Here is a 26,752-nt window from a genome sequence, read left to right on the forward strand (position 1 = left end):
GCTGGAACCGGAATCCACATCTTTTCTAGTCCTGTAATTTTTCTGCTCTATTGCCCTCTCTTGGTAGGAAGACACCACAGATCATGAGGCCTCACTCAAAGGCAGAGAAAGGACAAGAGGCAGAGAGACTCCACAAGTTCTAGCTATGTGGTTTCCAAAAAAAAAAAAAAAATAGAAAAGAGATTTTCTTGACTTTTGTTATGGTTGGGTATAATCATGACCCAAAAACTCCCTCCCTATTGCTAGAGAATGAAACTCCTTGCACAAAATTTATTTTCTGTTTCTTTGGTCTCAATTTGAAAATTTAGGTAATTCTTTTTTCAATAACAGATGTTTCAAACATGTAAAAACAAAGTACTATTCTTTTACCTCAAATCTGAAGGTCAACAGTGTATTACTCTAACCTCATGTTTCATGTATAAATACAGATGCTCCTTGACTTATGATGGGGCTATATCCTGATAAACCCACTGGAGGTTAAAATATCTTAAGTTGAAAATGCACTAATAACCCCCATAAACCCACTGAAAGGTAAAAAAAAATCTAAATCTAACCATCATTGAGGATAATCTTTACCTATTTATTGATCCATCTCCTAACTCTTAAACTGTGATAAAATGCAAATGTTTAATACAAAATTCTACCTTAAAATAAGAAAAAGTCATTTTTTTTTTCATTTTGTCCAGATATGTAAATGATTCTAGATGCTATAAATGTGCCAGAATCAGAGATGGGTCTAGGCTTGTGCCATTCAATAAGGTAGTCATGGCCTTGTGTGGTGATGTAAATTTCAATTAGTTAAAACTAAATGAAATTAAACATTTAGTTTCTATTTGTGCTACACACATTTCAAGTGCCTAATAGCCACATGTTGCTAGTGACTACCATATGGAACAATGCAAATACAGGCTATTCCTATCACTGCTTAAAGTTCTGTTAGATAGTGCAGGTGGTTATGTCAAGAATCCTGACAAAATTATGAGAGGAAGAACAGAGAAAATTAACATCTATCTTTATCTCTCTGATGCTTCCTATGTTTTTGGCTGTTGACTAAATGGATACAGCCAGGGCACCAAATCATGAAAAACAGTGAGTATTCATTTAATAGGTCACTATATTTTTAGGGAATATCCTGTTCCTTCATTATACACTATCAAGAGAAGAGAACTGAAATAATAGTTTCTTCTAATTGTCTACACAATATGTTTTTCTGGAATCCTCCATTTAACATAAATCGTGACCCAAAGTATCCTTTATATCCTATGATGGGGTTCAGGACACTGTCCTCCCAAATGTTTTAAGCTGAAGGAATTTGAGAAAACAAGAAGAGCACAAAGATCACTCTGACCTTCCCCTCACCCTCCATCCTGAAGAAGGTCATAAAACCTAGGATTTTCTGACCTTCCCATGTAGCAAGTCATAAGACCCTCATGTGAGAGGTGCCCCTGTTATACCCAGAATAAAGAAGAATTCCCCCCACCTTTTTGTTTGAGATGTGGTCTCACTCTGTCACAGAGGCTAGAGTACAGCTGCATGATCATGACTTGCTGCAACCTTGAATTCCTGAGCTCAAGCAATTCTCCTACCTCAGCCTCCCAAGTAGCTCAGACCACAGACACATCCTCCACACTTGGCTACTTAAAAATAATTCCTTTATTTATTTATTTTTTGTAGAGATGGGGGTCTCGCTATGTTGACCTAGTTAATTGTAGCCTCAAGGGATCATCCCACCTTGGCCTCTCAAAGTGCTGAGATTACAGGCATGAGCCACTGCTCCTGGCCTAATAATCCTTATCTCCAAAGACAAAGGTAGAACAAAGAAGAATCTGAACAAACAGGCCTTGCTAATTTTCCCCAGTTTATTACCATTAGATCATACTCTGCCCTATCATATTTCTCCACAACTATCCACACTTTATCAAACTTACTGTAAAAAATTATCAGGTTGAACTGCTTTTTTGGGTCTTTATTTCCTTACCAAGGCCTCGTGTCAAGTAAAACATATTCAATAAATGAGTACGCTTTTCCTTTGTTATTCTGTCTTTTGTTATAGTGGCCTCAGCCATGAACCTAGCAAGGGTAGAAGAAAAGGCATTTTTCCTACGCTATATCTAGTATATTCCAAGAAACACTGAATGATTGTAAAGAAAGAGGAAAAATACTTCAACAGGGTACCTACAAACTTTCGAGAGCAAGAAATAATAAAGATAGTCACATTTTACTGCACAGTGAAAACTGCTCAAAACCCTACAGGAGAACTAATATGACCTGTGAAAAAAGCAATGATATTAGCTTCATTAGGAGCTTTCCAGTTTCCCAGATTTAAATTCCTTAAGGTTGAGCACTGAAATATTTGTGGAGAATCACACAAGCCTGTTACGTGACAAGGTCTCATTACCCCCTTAAGGGTGCTCATCTTTCACAGAAACTCATTTCACATCTCATCAGTTGCAACCATGAGCTGGGGAAACTGGTTTCTCATTTCTCAGAGGTAAGAATACAGACATAGAACTCAGAATAAAGGACTAGAATTTTTCCCTAATGAGACTAGGCTCAAGCAACCCCCACTTCTGGAAATGGAATAAGCCTTTTGCTGTTTCCCACAGGGCACCTGGCAGTGATAATGGTGACACATCTCAAAGGTATTTCAGGAGTCTCAGGGGCATATGACAGGAGTGTTTGTTCCAGGTAAGCAGTTACCAGCTGGTGATGGATGTTTAGTTTTCCTTTTGTCCAGCACTTGGCAGAGTGATTTTATAGAGCTCTGCAGAGTTCTAGAAGTAAAAATACTAGGACACAAGTCTTAAAGAGATGCTTTAGATACAGTTTCAAAGGATGCCAACGTTTCAAACCCACTCATGCTACTGAACAAAGAGATCAAGAGTTTTCCCCTCTACACATTAACTGAGAACAGAAATTTGCAAGTAATGGTCATTGTGTGGAGAGACAAGAAAGGAACTAAGAGGAGGAGGGTAGCCAGGCCTTCAGTGTTCTTCAGAACTAACTGGCTGGGAGGCAAGGGTCTTTGGGGGTCTATGGTTCACTCTGCTGTTCCCACAATAAGTAATTTTAAAAATCAAGCTAAAACTTCTATCTGAGCATAGAGTCAAGATAAAAATAAAGCACTCCACAAATACATCAAAGTCCTGACCTCGAATGTTCTTCCTCACAGTTACTACTAGGTAGAGACTTTGTCACTTCCTAGATTATTTTAACTACAACCTGATTACTGAATTCTGCATTTATCCTCGGGGTATGACTAAAGATTATAAAATTCAGGTTCTTAGAAGTGAAGGACAACATCCAATCTAGAGTTCATCAGTTCATACAAAAATAAAACACAATGAACATAGATGATAGCATTCTCTAGATATGAGAACATTTGTTTTCCTTTGAAAACAGTGGGGTGGAGTAAGCAATTCTTATGACTAAGAAAATATGTTCCATGTACGTCTAAAATAATGTTTCCCTGTCTGAAGTAAGTATGGTCATGGTGGCACAATTTCCTACATTTTCTGAGTTGAAAATATCAATTATTACATACGAATTTTTGTTTAATCCAGAAGTTACTGCCTAACTTACCATGACTTTTGTATTGTTTTCAGAACATAAGTCAAAACCAAAACAACAACGATACCAGAAAAACCTCCAAAAAACAGTTTTACAAAGCTGGAGATTTTGTTTAGAGAGAACTACTCATTCCTTTGTTGTGGTGGACACTTTTTAAAAGTTATTATTATACTTTAAGTTGTGGGATACATGTGCAGAACGTGCAGGCTTGTTACATAGGTATACACGTGCCATGGTGGTTTGCTGCACCCTTCAACATGTCACCTACATTAGATATTTCTCTCCCAACCCCCAAGTCACCAACAGCCCCTGGTGTATGATGTTCCCTTCCCTGTGTCCCTGTGTTCAACTCTCATTTATGAGTGAGAACATGTGGTATTTGGTTCTCTGTTCCCATGTTAGTTTGCTGAGAATGATGGTTTCCAGCTTCATCTGTGTCCCTGCAAAGGACATGAACTCATCCTTTTTAATGGCTGCAAAGTATTCCATGGTGTATATGTGCCACATTTTCTTTATCTAGTCTATCATTGATGGACATTTGGGTTGGTTCCAACTCTTTGCTATTGTGAATCGTGTGAATACTGCTACAGTAAACATATGTGTGCATGTGCCTTTATAGCAGAATGATTTATAATCCTTTGGGTATATACCCAGTAATGGGATTGCTGTGGACACTGATGCAGAGCAAGTCAAACAATAATTCCTAACAATAATGTTTGCTTCATATTTTAGCTTATATTTTAAAACATATTTCTGCATGATGTTTAACATCTTGCAAAATATATTTTATATGCATTATTTTATTTGGCCCTAAGAGCAACTCTGGAAGGGTTTGTCTGATATATTAATTTCTCAGTCCCATTTCACATATGTGAAAACTGAGTCTAAACTTTAGTGAGTTGCATGTGTTCCCACAATAATAAAGTAATTAGAGCTGCCACATCTGTCATAGAACAGCTCTAACTCCTCTTCAGTCTACTCTCTCTCTCCATATATATATATATATAAATTTTTTTTTGCGATGGAGTTTCTCTCTTTCACCCAGACTGGAGTGCAGTGGCACAATCTCAGCACACTGCAACCTCTGCCTGCTGGGTTCAAGTGATTCTCCTGCCTCAGCCTCCTGAGCAGCTGGAATTACAGGTGTCTGCCACCACGCCTGGCTAATTTTTGTATTTTTAGTAGAGAACGGGGTTTCACCATGTTGGCCAGTCTGGTCTTGAACTCCTGACCTCAGGTGATCCACCCACTTCGGCCTCCCAAAGTGCTAGGATTACAGGCGTGAGCCACCGCATCTGGCCTATATTTTATGCTCTACAGTACTATATATTACTAGTGATAAGAAGAAACATAGACCCTGGAACTAGTGGATTGGAGCTGGAGTCCTGGCTCTGTGATTTACTGATCAGGCCATGCTGGCCAACTTACTGATCCTCCTAGGGCTCAGTTTACTCACCTATAAAAAGAGAATAAAAATAGGAACATTTTTACAATATTGTTGATGGGGTGCTAAATGAGCTAATGATTACTTACAATAGTGTTTGTCAAGCAATAAATGCCATTATTACTATTATTAAGGTTATTGCACTCTTTAGGTTTTTGTTCCTCCTATATTCTTATATTTACTTTTGTTTATTTTTGCATAATCCAAGAGCTGATTTCCTGAGTAGCACTTAATAATAGTTAGAACAAACAGAGCATTTCCAGTTGAAACATACTTCATATTTAAAAAATAAAAAGATCTTTGACAATTTATATTTTGCTATCTTTATTGTGCCAAATTTATTAAATGACATAATTGAATTAAGGGTTTGCTTATTAGCTATTGCAGTCATATCCTGTAAATGAATAACATCGCATTTCTTTTTCTTTTCTGTCTTTCTGCAAGGAGGTCAAGTAAGTTCTAAAGTTACTATATCACATATTTAATTATATATTCTAACAAGGTTGTTGTTGATCCACATGGTGTATTGTTCAAATTAGAATAAACAGTGACTTCATCAGGATGGGATTAACCTGTCATCAGGGCACTTGGCTTGGCAAACCTAGTGTGGGTAGAATTTCTGCTCCTAATCAAACCCTGGCTGGGTGCCCTTGTGCAGTGAGCAACCTGAACAACTGTATGCAATGCCCCTGTCTTCCTGAATCCTGTAGATTAAGCATTGCAACAAGAAATCTGAGAATGACATACCTCATGATACTTTTTCACGGTTTTCCCTGAATTGCATGTGCAGGACCTCCAGTTGACAGTTCCACAGCCACAATTTCCTCCACAGCGCTGCACGAGGAGGCAACGTGGAAAGAAGACCACATTGGCCAGCTTCAGCTCTTCTCTTATATTGACCGAGTAATTCCTGGGAGTGCAACTGTAACGCTTGGCATCATCGTTGAGCCTATCCAGGTCAACTGGAAGCAAATACACACATTGTGTAAGCAAACACAACTGTAAGCACAATTGCTCAGCGTGTGTTTTTGGGAATAGAGTGGGAAGATTCTGTGAGGAAAACCTTAACCCTGGGATTAAATCCATCCTCAGGCTCTCAGTTACTGGGAACCTAAAGTAAAAGACCTAATTTCTCTCTTGATCCCATCTACCCTTCGAAAATAACAACAAGAAAACAAAACAAAAACCTTGGCTAAAATTCATGTCTTGGTTCAAATTTCCTTGCTTCTTTTTTATGCAAAAAAAGTTCACAGGAAAGAAAATGAAACATTTGGCAAATTAAAATAATTGCCTTTGTCTTCAAAAAGACAAAATAAATTGCTTCTTCATTCTAAATAAATCCTGACTCTAAGCCATCACTTAAATATAATTTGAATTGTATCTAAGACACATTAGGGACAACCACTGTATTATATTTACCTGGCAGTGAAATTTCACACGTAAATGTAATAAAGAAAAGGGTTTTAGTTTTATTTTTAACTTCAAAGTTAATCAACATGTTGGAGAAAACGATTTTTTTTTTTTCGTGAATATGGTGCATATTTGTGCATTGGGTCCTAGATGGCAGTATAGCATAGTGGTTAAGTGCTTGGGAGCTGCAGTAAAGTTATAACTGCCTTCAATCACATCATGGCTATGTTTCCTTTTAGTTGGAAAGTTATTTAATGGCTCTAAACTTCTGCTTCCTCATCTATAACATGTAGTCATTTGAAGAATTGAATGTAATGTGCCTGGCACTCAATGCCAGCTATTCTTATTAATCTTGATTCATTTGAAGCTGCTCCTCTCACATTCTTTTCCTTTAAAGTCAAATGGACAAAATTTAAAAATATATTATGTCTTTCTCTCTCTTTATTTTTCTTTTTTGGACATTACTCTATATAAATGATTATCAAGGGATATGGTTAGTGGGACTTCTATGAACTAAAAGCACCGCGATATTTTCAAATCTAAGTCATAAATATTTACTTGAATTCAATTTGTATTATTGTGTTACGTAAATTAGATTTGATTTCGTGTTCTCAAAGTCCATCCAATTATCCATCCACTTAGCAGCTAAATCCTCTTATTGGTGCATACATACATGAGTATCTTCCCATAAGAACACAGTTAGAAGCAAGTCCTTTTGTCTGCACAGGACCCACCACCATTTCCCAATGCACGCCCTTGTGTGCACCAGGCCACCACAGGAGGAATCCCATGTATGTTAGGCAGATATCACCATGTTCATTCTAAACTCTAGCCCTGGGAAATGTCTTAGGCTTAAACCAAAACAGCTTAAGGAGAAGGAAGAAAAAAAAGTCTTTGGGAGTAGAGTCAAGGGTCAAAAGTCAAGGACAGTGTCAGTAGAATGCATCTAAGGAAAACTGCAGGAATAAGTGTGGACCATGAGTCCACTAACCACATCCCTGTTTGTCTTTTTATATCTACAACGGTGCTTTGATTCTCAAGGGCAGGGATTTATCCCCAATTGTTATACGCTGAGCCCAGGATACTGTGGGAACTAAATAAATGCCAAATAATCATTGTGCATAATTTATTGCTGTTTTTTCCCTTTGTAAAGACATGTCATAACTTTAGCTATAATCAATCCAGATTTAAATTGAATGAACTCTGTCTTGGGAAAGGAACCATTTTATTGCTGCTAAAGCCCTGAAAATAACTGCAAGCAAAGCAGAAAGGATTATACAAATGGATTAAGAAGTGCAGCAATCATCCATTACAAGTGTCACCTTGCTGATACTGGCCTGTGCATTCCTGGGCTTGTGGACAGAGCTGATGCAGAGGGCCAAATCTGCTGCTTGTGATAATGGGAAGATATTTGTCTAACATGGAGGACTAAAGAGGTACAATTAGCAGGAAGGGATCGTGATGTGTGAGAAGGCAGAGAGGGACAGGATGCAAGCAGCAGCACTCAGTCTCTGTTTTAATTCAGCCCTCTGCTAGGCACCTTACAGATATGACTACATTTGGTTGTTCCCCACCCATTCGAAGTGAGTATTATTTACTAAGAGTTACCAGTAAATCGTAAAACTGGAATCGAAGCCTTCTCCCTTTTGCTCCATAGTCTCTGTCACTTTAAGCGGAACAGAGGGATGATCAGTAAGCCATAAGTTGAAGGAAGAAAATCAATGTTATGAGGGCTGTATTGGACTTTCCTGTCTGAGGTTAAACCGGGGTTGGGTGGTGAATGGCCACATCCTTATCTTCAGAAGACACCCAAGTCAAAGTATAGCATGCCTTCCCTATGGGAATTCCAATAAACTCCAAAGTGCCTTCCATAAACCAGGAGAAGGCATGTAAGCCTGATTCTATTGGAAACCATACTTCTCACATTGTATAACCCTTTGACTAGCATTGCTTACTTCCATTTCTTACTCACCATGAGGAGATTCACAATTCTGTCAGTTTTATGCATCAATTCACTAATGTCACTAAGAACTGGGGCCCAGTGTGACTCCTGTAGAATCCACCTGCCCTACATATCAGGCAATTGAAACCAGCGAGGCACTCAATTTAGAACTAGAACTGAAAGGTTGTTCTGACTGGATGCAAATAACTTCAAAGCGTGATTGCAGACTTTCCGCAGGGGATATTGAGTTTCCAGTCAAAAAAGACTGATAAGCCAGCGCAGCAGAGCAAGGAGCCAGACAGAGGCTGAGCAGCAATTAAGGTTTCTGGTGCTTGGGTTAGAAGGAGAATTCTGGAGTGAGACTTCTGGGACGGAGACAGGCCAAGCGGGGTCAACCCAGAGTAGGGGCTGTCCTTTCCATTCCTGCATCAGTCTCCATAGCTGAACATTTCAGAGCAGCAATGATGTTCCAAATTCAACTCAAGGGTCCACTAATTTCATCTAACTTCCTTTATTTCATCCCAGTCTATGTCATGGAATAATCTCTCTTTTTCTGTCATTTTGAATTTTAGTCTTGCTCTATCAAGGTTCTTTAACATCAGTTAAGTTTTTTGGGCCTCATACAGTTTTCTGGAAGGGCTGAGAAGGTTCCCCTGTCCTCAGAGACTTACTCTGGACATGCTGGCCAAGTGTGGAGTGCTGCACAGTGCACAGGGGAGCACTTTTCCTTCTGCAGCCCCTGCCTCTAGGGGCAGTCTAATCACAGCGGTGCTTTGGGATGTAATAAGAATTCTGGAACCTGAGTTCTAGAATGGGGATGTGAATGCACACCCTTTTATAGTTTTTAGTATTAGGTGTGAGAGGAAGGAGAGTCAACCTGTTCTTTTTGATCCTGGCCATCTAGACTACTAAGTGCTCTGTTCATGAGTGCATGAAATATTCATAAATGCTATGAATTACATACAATCATTACTCTTACTTTTGCAGTTGAGGAAACTGAGCCTTTGAAAAGTTAAGAAAAAAAAAAAAAAACGTATCCACAGCCATACAACGAGTCAGTGGTAGAGCCAGAGTTTGAATCCAGGCCTCTTCATGCCTTTTGTACATATGAGCCCAGTGTGAAGATTTGAAGGAGGGTTCAGAGAGCAGCTTCCACAAGCCATGCTGGAGTCTTCCCACCAGAGGACCACTTGCTGTGCAAATGACCTGGCTTCCTAGGTGCATCCATAGGCACAAACCTGTCATTTTCACAAGGTCATCAATACACATACCCAAGCATGAGCTCCTGTGTATGCTCATCCATCTATTCAGTTCTGACTAATAAGCCAGGCAGCTACTCAGAGTCTACTTTTGCCTTTAGTATTGTGATACGTTTCGTTCTTTTATCTGGACTGAGTGGACTTTGGCCAAAGCACACACTTCATTTTGTCCTCATTTCTCCTTGAACCCTTTCTGGTCTTATCTAGGAGCTCAATGGATTGATAGCAATGATTTGTCCTCAGTGGGAACAAATGCCAGAATCCTAGAGATTCTAGTTTCTGTAGGACAGATAAAACCAATACAATGTTACACATACTTGGCAAGCACAACATGGGTGGTGATCAGCTTAAGATAAAAATTTAAAACTCTATTCCTTATTAAAGTGAAATATATTTATTATTTTATATAAGTTACATGTTCTGGCAGACAGAAGTCCAAAATGTGCCTTACTGGTCAAAATCAAGGTATGTAAAGGTAAGTCTGTTTTTGTGAATACAAACATTCATTGTGAAACAAAATAATCTCCTCACTTTGAACATGGGAAAGCACGTTTGTTCTCCACATGTACAATAATTTACTGCTTGTTTTGGTCAACAAGAGGATGGTTTCCTTGAGTCAGTCTCTAAACATTAAGTTATCAGTTGGCTTTCACTGTGCTGGCCGTTCATCAAGCTTTATTCTGATAGATGTATCACATGCTTTTTTCTCTTGATCATCCACAGTCTGTCAGATAATCCAATTAAACTGCTGCATGTCCTTGAAGATAGCCAGTAATCTCTTTTTCTTTTCTTTTTGTTTTTTTTTTGTTTGTTTGTTTTTTGTTTTTTAGACAGAGTGCCCAGTCCTGGCTGGAGTGCAGTAGCATGATCTCAGCTCACCGTAACTTCCGCCTCCCAGGTTGAAGCAATTCTCCCGCCTCAGCCTTCTGAATAGCTGGGACTACAGGTGTGTGCCACATGCCCAGCTAATTTTTGTATTTTCATTAGAGATGGGGTTTCACCATGTTGGCACCAGTAATCATTTTATTGTTATTGTTATAAGGTCTAGCCGTTATAATGCTACAGTTCTTTATAAGCTCTTTTAGCAGGCATGCAGCAGCAGCCTACATACTAGTGCATATTTACCACATGGTGATGGCATGTGAAGAATGAGCACTTAAAGTAGGGCCATGATGTTTCTGAAAACCATGCTGTTGTTCTTCTGTTTTGCTTTCTCTGGCATCACAGCTTGCTATATTATTTTAATCTTCTAGAGCACAAGTCAAAAGGCATATTCACTCTACAACTCCTATGACCCTTTCTCTATGTACTCACCACACTTTTTCTGCCCTCTATTATGACACTTACTTCATAGACCTTGTTTTGTTTTCTTTACGGATAGTCCAACTTACAATGGTTCAAAACGATTTCTTTTCACTTTTTGATGGTGCTTTCAGCTGTGTGTGTTAATGGTGAGCACCCAAAAAACCATTCAGTTTTTTATTTTCAGTAGGATATTCAATAAATTACATGAGCTATTAAATCTTCACTATAAAATAGGCTTTGTGTTAGATAATATTGACAAACTGTAGGCTGATACACGTGTTCTGATAATGTTTAAGGTAGGCTAGGTTAAGCTATGAAGTTCAGTAGGCTATGTGTATTAAATGTGGTTTTGACTTAACTATATTTTCCACTTATAATGTGTTTATTGGGATGTAAACGCATCAAAAGTTAACAAGCATCTATATTCAGGTGCTTCTCTTTCATTGAACTAAAAAAGTTGTTGGAGGTAGAGAGCTAATTATCTTTTTATCCCTTCTCTTCTAGTACTTTGTCCCTAGTGTAAGCACCAAATGCAGCTCATTCAAGCTCACTTCTAAAACCATTTGACTTCAACAATTAGGAGCAAGGTGCTGCTGAAGGAAGCACAACATCGTCTTTGTGCCAGATTCCCTTTGCAAGAAATAGACATTCAATAATTACTACCTGAATGAATCAGATAATCATGGATTTTTTCAGTTTAATTTTTTACCATAAAGGCGAAACAATTCCAACTATCTTTCAGGAATGCGTAGAGTATTATTAATACCTTATACATTGAATGTTTGGATCTTATCTCAAGACTAGTCTAGGATGTGGGGTAGTGCAGAAGTGTTAGGTTAGAATTAAGAAACTAGGATTTAGAACCATTTATTATGGTTCATGCCAAGGATGAACCATAATGCATGAGATGAGCGGCACTAAAATCCGTGAAATATAGAATAAGTGGCACACATGGTAGAGTATGGTCTTGAGAAGACTGGTTCTCAGATGCAAACATCAAGGTGCTAAGGAACATTGCCTTTGTCAAATGGGAGACAGTGCCACAATCTGTTATGAAAATTGCTAAACATTTCCCTTTAATGTTGCAGTACTAGGTGTATGATGCTTTGGGGTGGGTTGGGAGGTGAGAGGACTACAGGAATAATTGTATTATTTTTGTACCAAGCAACCAGGGGCTCTCAGCCTTTCTCAAGATTCATGAATTCACTAGGAGGAGTATTCATCCTTATGAATATTACAGCCTCACTGTGATTTTCAGATTCCCTCTTCTACAAATCAGCACATAATTATGAAAACTGTTTTCACATTTCTATCCCAATGTGGAAGTGCAAATAAATATGGAAAGAATAATTATTTTATAAGTTTTAATGAGGGACTATCAGGATACTTTAATATTAAAATTATGAAAGACACTGAATTTTTTGACTCCACATGTGGCTTAATATCTAAAGAATAAAAACATTTACCACTTGTTTTTACACAAATTAACCTAAATCACAGTAAAAGATTCTCAGTCAGACAATTCCTGATTTTCAAGGTTTAGAAACATTGTAAAGCAATGAGTGAATGCAAATTTACTGAGCAACTACCATGTGTCCAGCACTTTGTGAGATGCTTTCACAAAATCAAATTTCATTTAATTCTCATAGCAAACCCTCATCTTAGATATTACAATTCCCATTGGATAGACGTAGAAACTGAGTTGCAGATGAGTTAAGTGACTTGCCTAAAGCCACTGGACATAAGTAGACATTTAGCACATACGTACTGGAAAATCAATGGATGACTGAATGAATATCTGGAAGGCACTGAATTAGACATGAAAGTAGTGACACCATCATAAAGCAATTCTCTGAAGCTTGGGAATTCATAACCTGGGGTGATGTATAAAGTATATCTATGAAATGAAAAATTTTTTAAAAAACAAGTTAGGAGATGAAGGTCTTGAAATTTCTTTTTCTCATTTACTAGACTATGAATCCCTGAGCTTTAAACACCATTGAGTTGCTCACAGCATGAGCTTTGTAGCCAACAAGGCCAGGTTCATGTCATGATTCTCTATTTTTAGCTCTCACAGAAATTTTCTGAATTTTTTTCTTTTACTATGCAAAATTGGAACCCCAGTAGCTCCTGCCAAAGAATTTGTTGAGATTACATGAGTTTTGAGTGTTTGAAGCACAGGTCTAAATTTTAGCGCTCAGTAGGTATAACCACATTATTATTGAAGTGAGTAACACAGATCAAAGAAGGAAGTTTAAATTAGAAGCACCTAAAACTAGAAGGAGCTGAGATTCTGCAATTGGTGATTACTAAGGAATGGAAGGCCTTGCCCACCTTGAACTAAATATAAAAAGCCAATGATCAGGTGTGCTCAGTTTGATTACATAAGATGTAACTCTATCCTTAGAAAGTATATTAGTCCATTCTTACACTGGTATAAAGAAATACCTGAGACTGGGTAGTTTATAAAGAAAAGAGGTTTAATGGCCTCACAGTTATGCATCGTCTGGGAGGGCTAAGGAAACTTACAATCGTGGCAGAAGGCGAAAGAGAAGCAAAGGCACATCTTACACGGTGGCAGGAGGGAGAGCATGTGTGCAAGTGCAGGGGAACTGCCCTTTATAAAATCATCAGAACCTGTGAGACTCACTCACTATCATGAGACTAGCATGGGGTAAACCATCCCCATGATTAAATTATCTCCATCTTGTTTCTTCCTTGACATGTGGGGATTATGGGGATTGCAATTCAGGATGAGATTTGGGTGGGGACACAATGTGTAACTGTATCAGCAAGTAAAGACACTCAGCGAGTTGGATCTCTCAGCACCAGTAATGCCTACACGCATATGTGCTCTAGGAACAGTGTAGTGTCTCCTTAAGTCTATTGGGGCATAAAAGAAAACAATCCCATAATAATTTTTCAATGCTTCACAGAAAAAAATTGGCACAGAAAACACAACGAACACACATTTCTCTTTAACATGAGTAATTGCTGTGGAAAATGCACATTTGTTCATCCAGAGGCTAAAAGTTACCTATGGCTTTCCACTGTCAAATGGATTTTTCCACTGATTTGTATTTGAATGACATACCTAGATGGGGGGCATAACTTTGATAATGGGGGTGGGGTTAGGATATCCACAAAGATGGACAACTGCATCTAGGAGAAAAGCAGAGGCGGCACATGCACCAGGAAGAAGTTGTCCCACTGCTTAGATTTTCTTAAAATATTTCATGTGTGTGCCCTCGTAGACACACACAACATGATAAACAACAACATGGTTTTTATGAATGCTTGCTGGTAAACAGAGTAAGTGAGGCAGCTAGATACTTACAAAACATATGAGTCATAAACAGTGGCAAAAGTCTTTAAAAGAAAAGCTTAGCAGAAGAAACATCCAATAAGCAAATAGTGTCAGAAAATTTCTGGATAAATAGTATCAGAAAAGTTTAGTACTTGGAGATAATTTTGTAAACTTTGAATGAGTACACTGATTATACAGATACTTAAATATGACAATATTTGCCAAATACTATCTGTGAGACTCTCCAGATCACTGATAGTTATCTTAGAGCATTATAGGGAAGACAGCAATTAATAGAAATATCTTGGTTCTGTGCAGAGTTTTGTAAGCAATTCAAATAATAATAGTAGCTATCATTTATTGAGGGTGTTAGATACTCTGTTATTACCTAATCCTAACACAACTTTGCCAAGTGCTTATAATTAGAGTCATTTTACAAAGAGAAGAAAATAGAGAACCAGGGGTCTGTAAGTGACTTCTCCAAGGCCACTGCTACTGATTTTAGGATTTGAGTTAGAGTTTTATTACAAGTTAGCTTGACTCTCAAGTCCATGTTCTTTCCACTGCAACATCCTTCTTTCTTTTGCTCTATGTCTATTAAATTTATACCAAATGATTTTAATACTGATAAATAAAACTTTCACTTGGTAAAGGTACCAAATATACCACATGATTCAGGAAACTCAATGAAGCTAACCATCTTTCAACAATAGAAACTATTATTAATGATAATGTAATATTAATAAGCAACACAAATTATTATTAATTTCTATTATCTATTGATGTCACCAGTACCTGCTTAATTTACAGAGAAGTAATTATAGATACCTCAAGAATGACTGATGAGACTCACCATTGGTGTTGGCAAAAGGCTTTTAGCCAATTCTTAACCCAGGTATCAAATAGGCAGAGAGAGAAAATTGCAAGCACTTGGTTTCTAAAATATGTCTATATGTTAATGCTCTCTGAATAATTTCCTACATTTGAAATCATTTTTGAAAAATCAAAACTTATATCCTGTTTAGCATGCAGTGGCATGACAAAGAAACAGTGATAAATAATTTTTTTTAAAAGGTGTTCTGACTTGAGAGAATTCAGAATGAACGAAAACATTGATATAAAATATTTATTTCCTATATTTCTCAGTTTCTTATGGTAGTTATTTACTTGTAAATAATTTGCAAATTAGAGTCAAGTGTTTTAGATCTTAGAGCAAAATGTCATGGAGAAAATAATAGAATTGGTATTAGATCCTTGGAAATGGGTTGGTAACTGTTCCAGAGTTATAAGATCTAACCGTTTAGAGTCTGTAAAAATCACATATTTCAAACGTCATCATTTGGAACTAATTTAATATCAAGATGTTTACTGCACTCAATATTAAAATACTTTTTTTTGAGGCAGGGTCCTCACTCTGTTGACCAGGCTGCAGTGCAGTGGTGCAATCACAGCCCATGGTAGCCTTGAACTACCCGGGCTCAGGTGATCCTCCCACCTTAGCCTCCCGAGTAGCTGGAACTACAGGCATACGCTTCACGCATGGCTAACTTTTGTATTTTTTGTAGAGACAGGTTCTCAGCATGTTGCCCAGGCTGGTTTCACACTCCTGAGCTCAAGCGATCTGCCTACCTTGGCCTCCCAAAGTGTTGGGATCACAGGAGTAAGCCACTGCGTCGAGTCTAAAACACTTTTTAAAAGAGGAATGGATGTGAATTTTAGCATGTGTATCTAAAAATGATTACTTTTTGGAAAACAATATATTTCAATTAAGAGCTTAAAACTATTAATTTGGAGTGCCCTGATAATTTTGTTCATATTTTAATCACAACACAAGCTTTGAAAACAGGTTTCCCTCTTGGCATTATGTCTTGGATTTTTCTTTGGCGAACACACTATCATTCTAGAAAGTCAAGTTCTCCTGGAATAAGAAAAAGAACAGATTTTACTTACATTGTTTATCTCCATAAATCACCTCTCAGTAATGTCCAGTCAGGGCTGATCATTTCTTAACTTAGAAATGTTGAATTTTATGCTATGAACTTGAATAAATATACATTGTCCTTAAATTCATAGGCATATGTTTTAAATGAATTGTAGTTTAGTTTTAGTTAAACTAGAGTGATAATGCAGCAATGTAAGGAGTATTTATATAGCTTACAGAAAGAACACCCATATAATTTCACCTAATTTTATGCACACTTCCTATACTCATTAGTATATCTACCATAAAAAGTAAATGCAACTTGAATTTAAAACGTTCATTTTTTAAAAATTAACTTCTGGGCAGCTTTGAGGTTAAAAGCATGAAGCTGAAATTATTGGCAAAAATTGGTTTGAAACTACAGTTATCTACAGATTTCAATTATATATGCTATCCTTTTCCCCATTACCCCCTAGGAAACTGAAAGTTGAATATATTAACTTGTTATATTATTTTCAGTCCAGAAGCTTTTCCAGACAAGTTGGAGCTTATCTATTACTTATGAATTTTTAAAATGTAGACTTTATTGCGTTGACATCCTGGTTTCAATACTTGGTAGTTTTATCTGTCTCCTGTTTCTCTCTTTCCTCACCAAAACTTTTACTGTTCTTTTGACTTTGACATTTTCAACTCTTTTCTTGAAGAGAACAAAAAGCTCACTTACTACCTCACCTCCCTTCTACTAAATAAAAAGAAGCAAAACACATCATTTAATTGTAAAATATGAACCTTCATATTTTAAATATTCCTGATGCATTATAAGTTCTTTATTCAGTGTGTCTGCATTCTATTTCAGAGTTTGTAAAACTCTGTGTTTTTTTTTTTTTTTTTTTTTTTTGAGACGGAGTCTCGCTCTGTCGCCCAGGCTGGAGTGCAATGGCGCAATCTCGGCTCACTGCAAGCTCCGCCTCCCGGGTTCACGCCATTCTCCTGCCTCAGCCTCCCGAGTAGCTGGGACTACAGGCGCCCGCCACTGCGCCCGGCTAATTTTTTTCTATTTTTAGTAGAGACGGGGTTTCACCATGGTCTCGATCTCCTGACCTTGTGATCCGCCCGCCTCGGCCTCCCAAAGTGCTGGGATTACAGGCATGAGCCACCGCGCCCGGCCGAAACTCTGTGTTTTGTATATTCACATTCAAATGTCATTTTAGAATCCTGCTCTTTGCAATCATGAAAAATGCCACTTTCCATCTGTCTGGACAAATCAGAAGAATGGATACTCAAAAGATATTCATAAATGACAAGCTTGTTTCTGCACAACATCATTAAGAAATTATACTGATAGAAGGAGACTTTTTGGAAATCCTGAAAAGGCAAAGTTTTATTTGACACCTAATGGACTTTCATTATCCATAGCTATTTTCCTGTTTTCACTGTTTATTCACTGCTCCCTTTCTCATACGTTGGGATACAAGCCATGAATTTGTATTTTTATGTTCTCAAAGCAGAAAACACCAGCTGAAATATTAAACCTGACTTCCCTTGTTTTTGTGATACATACAGGTGATTCAGCATCAGTGGAATGATAAACAAATCAGCACATTTATATAAGAGCAGAGGCAGTAGTGACTTGCCAGGGTTAAAGTAAATGCTACAAAAACGCCTTAGGGCCATTTTAAACAAGACGAGATTAAGAAATAGAATCTAAGCCAGCAGGGGAGAGAGACCATATTTACTTTGTCACAAACATCAAGTAGTATGTCACCTTGAATGCTCTTGCAAGGTTATTTCAGTAACCAAAGACATTTTTAATAAAGCTACCCTATCCAGTCTATGAGGTGGTTTCTATAAACTTTAGAAATAGGCTAACACTGGATTAGTAATATATTCAATCCCACAAACATTAACTGAGCATCTAAAATGTGTCAGAGACTGTTGCAAGTACTGCAGATATAGGATGAACAATCTCTCAAGTAGTGGTTCTTGACACTGGCTGTCTCTAAGGATCAATCTCCTAGGAACCGTAAATAATATCAATATATTTCCCAGTCTCCCCCCATTGAGATTCTGAGTCAATGTATCTGGGGTGGGACTAGGCATCTGAAGGTTTTCAAAAGCTCCCCCAGTTATTAAATATTCAGCCAGAGTGGAGAATGATAGGAGGTGCTGGGATCCCAGATCCTCTTAGAGGAAACAAAAGGTACAATAACAGTGCAATAGTAGGACATACACAGTGAGGTGGTGTCTTAAGTGCTCCTAACTTTACCAAGTTAGGGGGTGGGTAGACATCGCAGGGACAGAACAAGGGACAAGGTAGGCTTCACCAAGGAAGTAATGCAAACATATTTCAGAAGTCTAAGTCGCTATAGCTAGCTAACAATTTTTGAACATGTATTAAGTGTTAGGTGCTCTTGATGGTACCAGAAGCAGTCCCGAGACGTAGGTGTTATTGCGCACACGCTGCCAATAAGAAAACTGAGATCAGGGTACCCAATAAAAAAAAGAAAATCACCAAACTTGTAAGTGGCAGGGTTAGAATTTGAATCCAGGCCTCCTGCCTCCAACTCAACACAATTTCTAGGGGCAAAAAAGTAATGGATTTAGATGATTTAAAAATTGTAATATTTCCAGAAAAAAAGATGCCAAGAAGGGCTGTCCCTTGAATTGCTGAAGACAGAGTCAGATTTCATTGCTTGTTTGTCCAAATACTATTTTTATATAAAATTTCCTCTGGGGTTTTCAAAACATGCATATTCTACTTTCTTTTAAGTTGACTTAGTAGAGATCCAAACACAGCAATGTCTTACAGAACAACAATGTTTTCTTTAAATTGAATCCAATCTGGGCCCTGGAGAGATTCAGGGCTATAGTGATCTGCACGTGGTGTATCTCCATAACACCAGGGCCACCAGTGACTTTCTTGTCTCCCTCTTAGCTAAGCCATAAGCAGAAGGCCCAGGCAGGAGTTAACTGATTAGTCATTTTGGCCCAAATGTTATAAATGGTTGTGTTAAAGCAGCCCAGGTTCACAGCTCTTAAAATTATTTCAAAGTGTAGGAAACAGCTGTATCTTGGTGAAATAACTTTATATCTACAATGCAACCCAGCCTTTCAAGACCTTTTAGGGAACATTACAATTATAACAAATCTTATCAAATAAAGCAAGGACATAACAGACTAGAAGTAATTGTTTTATTCAGTAAGAGGCAATTGTATTTCATTTCTTTATTAATTTGAGTTTTACATGCCAATAAACATTCTCATCCTAAGATCATATCACTCAGATGTATGAGCTGGATATTTACTTTTTGAGGTTAAGCACTGTTTTAACTCATGACGTTCTCTCTGCCTGAATGTTCCTCTCGGTTCTCCCCTCATTGTACTTGCCTGAAGTTTCTAATTGAATATATGTTCTCACACATCTCCAACCTATTCCAGACCTTCTTTTCCTCTGCCTTGAGACATTTATATCTCAAGCACATGAACCACCCAGGCACCAAGTAGATAGCAGATCTTGAAGGTAGAATTGAAATTTTCCAACAGAGTTTTGGCTGTTGCTTTAACAGGGTTCTCTCCTGCCAACACTGACATCCCTGGACTAAATCAACCTTCGCATCTATCAGAGAGGCAAAATTATCAATTACACGAGAACTGTTCTTGTAGGAAAGAGACCAGGATCCTCATTCTTCTTCATTGCTAACTAACCATACAGACATTGGCAAATTACCTACTCCCTCTGACTTGGCTATCTCCACTGTAAAATTGGGGCTCATAATGCCTTACTTGCCAAGAAATAAGAAACTGGTTCAGATGATTTTCATAAGATCTCATCCAGCTCCAAACTATGACCTATATATCTTTCACTGAACCAAACCCTTCTTAGTCTGATACCAAAAAAACACAGTTTGGACAATACGCAGAACTTCATTTGAAAGTGTTGTGAAACGTGACAACGGACTGATAGTAACCACCTGATCTAAGTGAGTTAAATATATTGTACTGCTAATCCTTACTCATTATTACAGGTTATGTCCCTACTCCAAAAATCTAAACTCTGAAATGCTCCAAAATCCAAAACTTTTTGAGCTCCAACATGATTCTCAAAGGGAATGTTCATTGGAGCATTTTGGAGTTCAGATTTTTGGATTAGGGATACTGAACCAATAAGCATAAATGTAAATATTCCAAAATCCAAAAAAGCATCCAAAATTCAAAAGACTTCTGGTTTCAAATACTTTGGATAAGGGACACTCAGCTTGTACTGTTAAGATTTCTATCTGCTTATGAAGAATGCACAAGTCTCTGTCTCTTACCTTTTGACTTCCGGTCATGATATGACCTGCCTCGATAACGAGGGGTGTTCAAATACATATTTTCAAGATCTTCTTGCCATGACTCTGGATTGAAGTACTTGAGCAGATCTTCCACGGTATCAAATTCTGCAATTTTTTTGTCCAGAGCATCCGCAATGAGAGTGGGATCCGTTACTGATGGAGAGTTATAGGATACCCCCTAAGAGTGACATACAGCTCAGTGTACTCAGAAAAAGTCCATTGCTGTGAAATACAACAGTCATTCAACTATACGGAAGGAACATAAACAGGCTTCTGAGTATAAGACATCATACGTTTGAATACCATGTAAAAACAACATGGTATTGTCTTGCCATATTCTTGGATAAAAATCAATTAATTACTAAAAAGACAGTCATTCACGTTTCTGTAAATCAAATCCAAGTCGATCATAAAATTTCCAGTTTGTCTTAACTGTAATCATCTAAAAATATAGATTAGATGGAAATATATAAAATTAAGTCACCCAGTTTCTTGGTTCATGGTCCCAAATCATCCACATAACAACATATAATAGTGGGAATCAAAATTTCAAACTCCTCCTACACTAGTTTTGATAATTCATTCCATTCTCCCACTTTGAATCTCCACATCCCCCCTTTACAGGTCACCTGGCATTGCAGATGATGTGTGACCAATGTATGAATCTACTCTGGAGACATTTTCATAAAATCTAGCATGTTCACCAACTTATTTACTGTCAACAAGGATAACTAACCATGAAACTGGCTCTCTTGACTTAAAAGGAGAGGATTCACATGGGGGAACATATTTTTTTAAAGTGCTATAGTTTGGTAGTGATCCCAGTTGCCATTAAAACTTCTCAGGAAGACTCTTTAATGAGAAACACAACATCATTGAAAGCCTGGCAAGGATTATGTATTTTGCCATGGAATACATCTCACACGAGGTTTCCAAGCACTTACTTCACTAACCCTTGTACAATCTAGAGGTAAATGAGCCATGATTCAAACATCTCTGTTAAAATTCATGACCCATTAACAAGGAAATAGAGAGCACACAGCCTCAAATGATTTTAAATGTCTTTCAAGAAACTACCAAACAAATAAGATCCCCTAAAGGCAAGTATCTCCTATCACTAAGGGAAAATAGGAATTAATGAAAACTTGCTTTCCTTAGATTTAACTGTAGTATCTAATCAAGAAAAAATAGGTGCTATTGAGTCCCAGACAGCAAAGCCCCCAATTTATAACCTTACTCTCAGGCAATGTTGTCTCTCTCTAACCAATCAAGGTCCAAAGGTTGCTAAGTGATTTGATGATCATCTGCTCTCAGAGTAACAGTCCCTCTTCACACAACTAAGGGGCTTTAAAGCATTAATCTACCATTGCTATAACTCAGGAGCAGTTTTCAAATATTCCCTGTAGGGGAAAGGGAGTCGAGGGAGTGGGGTGATAGGGTGAAATAGACTGATGAATGTGTCAGGCCAGCTCTTTTCTTTTACAAGAAACCATACATCTAATTTTCAGTCATCCTTGTTAAAATAAGCAGACATCCTCTTCTGAACAAACCTTACCTGCCATGCTACATTCATTACGTTATGAGTCCACTCTATATTCTGCTCAGGTGTATCCAGGTAATAACGATCATTTTTCTGGAGGCATGGTCTTTGTCATACATTATGGTAGAATCCAGAGATTTATTCACAGTTCAAGCCATGTTAAAGATGCCCTCTACAGTCATATTGTTGATATTATATAGCTCTCATCTGGGTGCAGTCATATTTGTTCCTTCTGTTTCTGATAGGTTGTCTCTTTAATTTAGGTGTGTGGGTGGGTGTCTGTGTGTGTGTGTGTGTGTGTGTGCTTGATACGAGCTGAACCCTGATGGAAGCCCATCCTTTCTGTCTTTCACATCTCTCTTGAAGTCACATGCTAGAGGTAGAAGACATAATTCAGGACTATAATTCCAAATCGCCATTAACTTGTATTGTCTGGATAATCTACAGTCTATCTGGCTCATATGCACCAGATGGTTTACAACTAGATTTGTGTCACGATAGTATAGGTCTAAGAACCAAAAAACTCAAAATGAGCTGATCAAATTAGAAGCATGACAACATATAAAAAATCTTTGAAATCAAAATGCTTCCCTGCTTTTTTGAAATAAAAACAGGGACACCCATCAAGCCATTCCCACACAAGTGAAAGCTTCTTGTGACAGCTCTGGGGAAAATGACTGATGGAGTTTTCTGGGGTGGCTCCCAGCAGTGCCTAGAATGTAGTGTGTATACAAATATCTCTCTCAGAGAAAGCTGTGGGGAACTCTTGGTTCCTGAGAAGGGAGGGGGAAATTTAATCTCTCCTAACATGAGGCTGAAGAGTCAATCCAAACCATAGGTAAAATGCAAACATGTCCCTGTGTATGAGCTTTACTGGTGTTTTCAAGTTTTGATTCAGGGCAGTTGACAGAAACAGCAATGATGGCTGAGGAAATATTTATGAATGATGAGGTGACCTAATAAGACCAAGAGAACATTTTGGTTGCTGAGGTAAATATTTTAAAACTATTTTTGAGAAAAAGAACTAATTGAATGTGTCTCCTTCAGCTGCACAGTAAATATGATTTCATTCAGCTTTTGTCACGTATTTATAAAAATCATTTCTGAAGTTAACTGCATTACTTTAAAATGATAACAATTCATTAAAAAGAAATGCTCTGAAAATGGAAAATCACTTTCAACAAAAACAAGGTATGGTTTAAACAGAAGTTAATGGTAGGTCCAATGACCCTTGCTCCTGCTCCAGAAAGTTCTTGAACAATGGAGTTCTGAATAAAGAAACCAGCTTGCAGTTTCTGAGAGTTTCTGAGTAAAGAAACTCTTACAAGAGAATTAAGCAGAACCTAGACTTGAAACTCAAACCAGAAGCTTTTGAAGTGGATCTGGACCCAGGGAACTTCCCCAGATACTCCAAAAGGACGAGAGACTGCCTCTCTTTTAAAGGACCTGGGTTATTCTTAATTTGTTAAGGGTCCTTTAAGGCCTGTAATTGAATTGTGGTTGGGGCAAGAATCATTAGACAACCCTGAGCTATCATGTCAAAGGTGCCTGAGAAGCTGGAGCATCCCTTGACCCTCAGTTAAGGTTGCAAAAACGGCTGGTGTCTGCCTTGAGTTATCAGCCTCTACTGCGACCCTCCTGCTTAGCCTGAGCACCTCTTCAGCATTATGTGCCTTGTGTTGACTTTCATCTAACTGATAATGATTGCCTACACCAAATTAGGTTCAGAGCATGTATTCTGGACTGTCAAAAGCACACAAAACACTTATTATCACCATCAGAGATCCCTCCGATCTTTTGATCAGATGAGGTTCTAGTCCAGCATCCATACCAGGTGAATTAAATAGTCACATAATTCATAGTGGAGGGAATCCTGCCATATGAAAGAGTTTTTAAAAAAATCCCCTGGAGAGCAAAAGATAACATATCAATTTTAGGAAAAAAAGCAAAAAACAAAAAAACAAAAAAACTGTGACTCAGCCACATGGACCTACTTAGAGCCATAGGCAAGCTTCCTCTATGCTCTTGACCTTTTAGTAACAATTGCATTTATTATCTTGTATTTTATTGCTACATAAATGCTACACATAGGATTGGTGAAAACAAGGTCTGCTCTTTCTGTGCAAAGTAGATAAGGAGACAGAATACTGAGAAATGACTAAATTTAGAGGAAAACTGGAGCATGAACCATTTTACAGCTTCAGGGTGAGTTATGTTTTGTATCCAAGTAAAATAGAATACATGCCTGATTTGCACTTAAGTTATCTTCCTGTAAATATTGGGATTCTTCAAGTCTGAAAAGACCCTTGAAAATGCAAAGGTTAACATCTTCCCCAGGAATATTCAAAACCTATTTTGCAATTCCCCACTTGAGTGTGAGCCATGAACTAGCTTGATATGTTTGGACAGACCTTTAATTGGAATGCTGTGCTCTGAAACTGAAAAATATTTAAGTTATTGCCCTAGCCTGAGTTCCTACCATGATATACTGGCAGTTCCTGGAAACCTTTCTGACAGACAGGAGAAAGGGTGTCTGACATAATCCATTGTAACCTGAATGAAATGGAGAAACACATCCTGTTTGAGATCTGTCTTTTGGTCAAGCCACAGGTCCTTAATGCAGGTGAAATCCTTTTGGGGTTGACCTTAGCTGTTCCATCCATTTCTTTTGTGGGCAATAGAGTAATAAATTACTTACTGAAATAGAGCTTGTGACTGATTCCCAGTTGGTCTCTGAAGCTGCTGCGGGTTGGAAATCTTCCTGGAAGGCAAAGAAATATCTATGTGAGTCAGTCAAACCTCTGTTCAAGTCATTATGTGCATGGTTTCAACATCTCAGCCTTCTGAATCTTTTTCCAACTAAGTGACAACAGAAACAGGGCTATATTCCTGCTGCACAGGTCACCATTTGTCTTAAGCACATCTCCTCAAGAACCCTTCTCATTCAAGACATGGACATTTTCTTGTAAGTACTGGTGACATGGAAAAAGTACAGGTAGGAATGCAAATTTTAACTTGGCCATCTACTAGCTGTGTGACCACAGATAACTGACAACCCCTCCAGTCCTTCCTTTCCTCAGCTGTAAGTGGCTAGTATGGAATTCTTACATTACAGGGCTGTTTTGAGAATTGAATGCATTAATTATGTAATTACCAATGGCACCGAATAAAGTGTTTGATTAAAGAATAATAACTATCATCATTATTGACATACAGTGGGTTTAAACTAGGTTATGCATTATGTTCAATCTTGCCTGCTGACCTGGTCCCAAACATTGGTGATCTTTTCAAAGACACACTAACTTCCAAGGGGTTCTTCTTGACTCTGTCAACAAATACGAGGAAGGATGGCAGAGGAAGAAAATGACTGGTAGTGACTAAGTACTGCTCATTTGGGGAAGGAAGGCCAAGGGCAGACCTGAAAACATTAGTTATCTCAGATAAGCCTGAGTGGATGTGTGATAGCAGTGGATCACACAGAAAAAACTTCTCTTAAAAGGCAAACTTGTCTCTCATTTGTATATAACTTCCATATTAATTACTACAGCACCAGGAAGTTTAAAAAACATTAAGGGAAGGAAAACTAATTCTGTCGTTTTTACAATCCACAGATGGCTTTCTGACCTTGGCAAAATAAATTACTTTAGTAAATTTCTTCCAGCCTTACCAGGGAGTGGAAGGTATTTTCAGAGGATGCTGAGAAATGTTCAGCCACTCTAGTCTGACAGCATATTTACCCAAGTATACCTACTGAATGAGAGCTTAGTATCAGGAGTAAATTTCATTAACATTTTGAGGAGCTGGAAGTACATTTGTTAATTGGTTATGATGAGGCTGGTTTATACATAAATTTCCTGTGTTTAATAAAATTTCAGCCGATTACTGAGAGAGAACCGAGTCAAATGTGGGGTTCAAAGAATGAACAGGTATTAGAAACTGACTAGATGATGGGTTGACAGGTGCAGCAAACCACCATATACCCCAGAACTTACAGTAAAAAAGGAAAGAAACTGACTAGACATCATTATTCTAATCTTTTTTTTTTTTTTTTTTTTTTGAGACTGAGTCTCACTCTGTCATCCAGGCTGGTATGCAGTGGCATGATCTCGGCTTACTGCAACCTCTGCCTCCCAGGTTCAAGCAATTCTCCTGCCTCAGCCTTCCTGGTAGCTGGGATTACAGGTGTGCACCACCACACATGGCTAAGTTTTGTATTTTTAGTAGAGATGGGGTTTTGCCATGTTGGCCAGACTGGTCTTGAACTATTGACTTCAGGTGATCTACCGACATTGGCCCTTTGGAGTGCTGGGATTACAGGCATGAGCCACTGGGCCTGGCCTTCTTATTCTAATCTTAATCCTAGGGAAGATAGGAAAGAAACAAGAAATGTGGTATCTGTACTCTGCAAAACAGAATAGACACAAAAAGGACACTGAATTCCCACAGGGGGAAAATGTGTATAATCAAATGAAGGCTGGCATTTATATAAGTCTTCATAAGTTGGTGATCAGATAAGACTGGGCAAGAAGCCAGAGAGCCAGTGGCTTCTCCATGCCGTGATGAGACTATTGGTGGAGGACATATGCCAGGTAAGGTAATGACATGAGCAATCTTCAGATCACAGAATTTTCATTTTCCCTTGTTCATTCAATATTTGTTAATCACCTGCTATTAATACTTTCTAAGCTGTTGATAGGATCATGAGGAAATAAAAACTATT

The 26,752-nt window shown here is 38.0% G+C and overlaps 1 protein-coding gene across 2 annotated transcripts in view; it reads right to left on the bottom strand.

Annotated features, from left to right (window-relative positions):
* Positions 1-26,752, bottom strand: part of PDGFD (platelet derived growth factor D) — a 248,703-nt gene that overhangs the window by 14,017 nt on the left and 207,934 nt on the right. For both annotated transcript variants that reach the window (XM_008020683.3, XM_008020681.3), the window contains exons 4-6: positions 24,731-24,793; positions 20,472-20,670; positions 5,762-5,976 (exon numbers count right to left, since the gene is read on the bottom strand). In XM_008020683.3, coding sequence (XP_008018874.3) covers positions 5,762-5,976; positions 20,472-20,670; positions 24,731-24,793 — 477 coding nt within the window. The remainder of the gene's footprint in view (positions 1-5,761; positions 5,977-20,471; positions 20,671-24,730; positions 24,794-26,752) is intronic.

The sequence above is a fragment of the Chlorocebus sabaeus genome, chromosome 1, assembly GCF_047675955.1.
Source record: "Chlorocebus sabaeus isolate Y175 chromosome 1, mChlSab1.0.hap1, whole genome shotgun sequence".
NCBI lineage: Eukaryota > Metazoa > Chordata > Mammalia > Primates > Cercopithecidae > Chlorocebus > Chlorocebus sabaeus.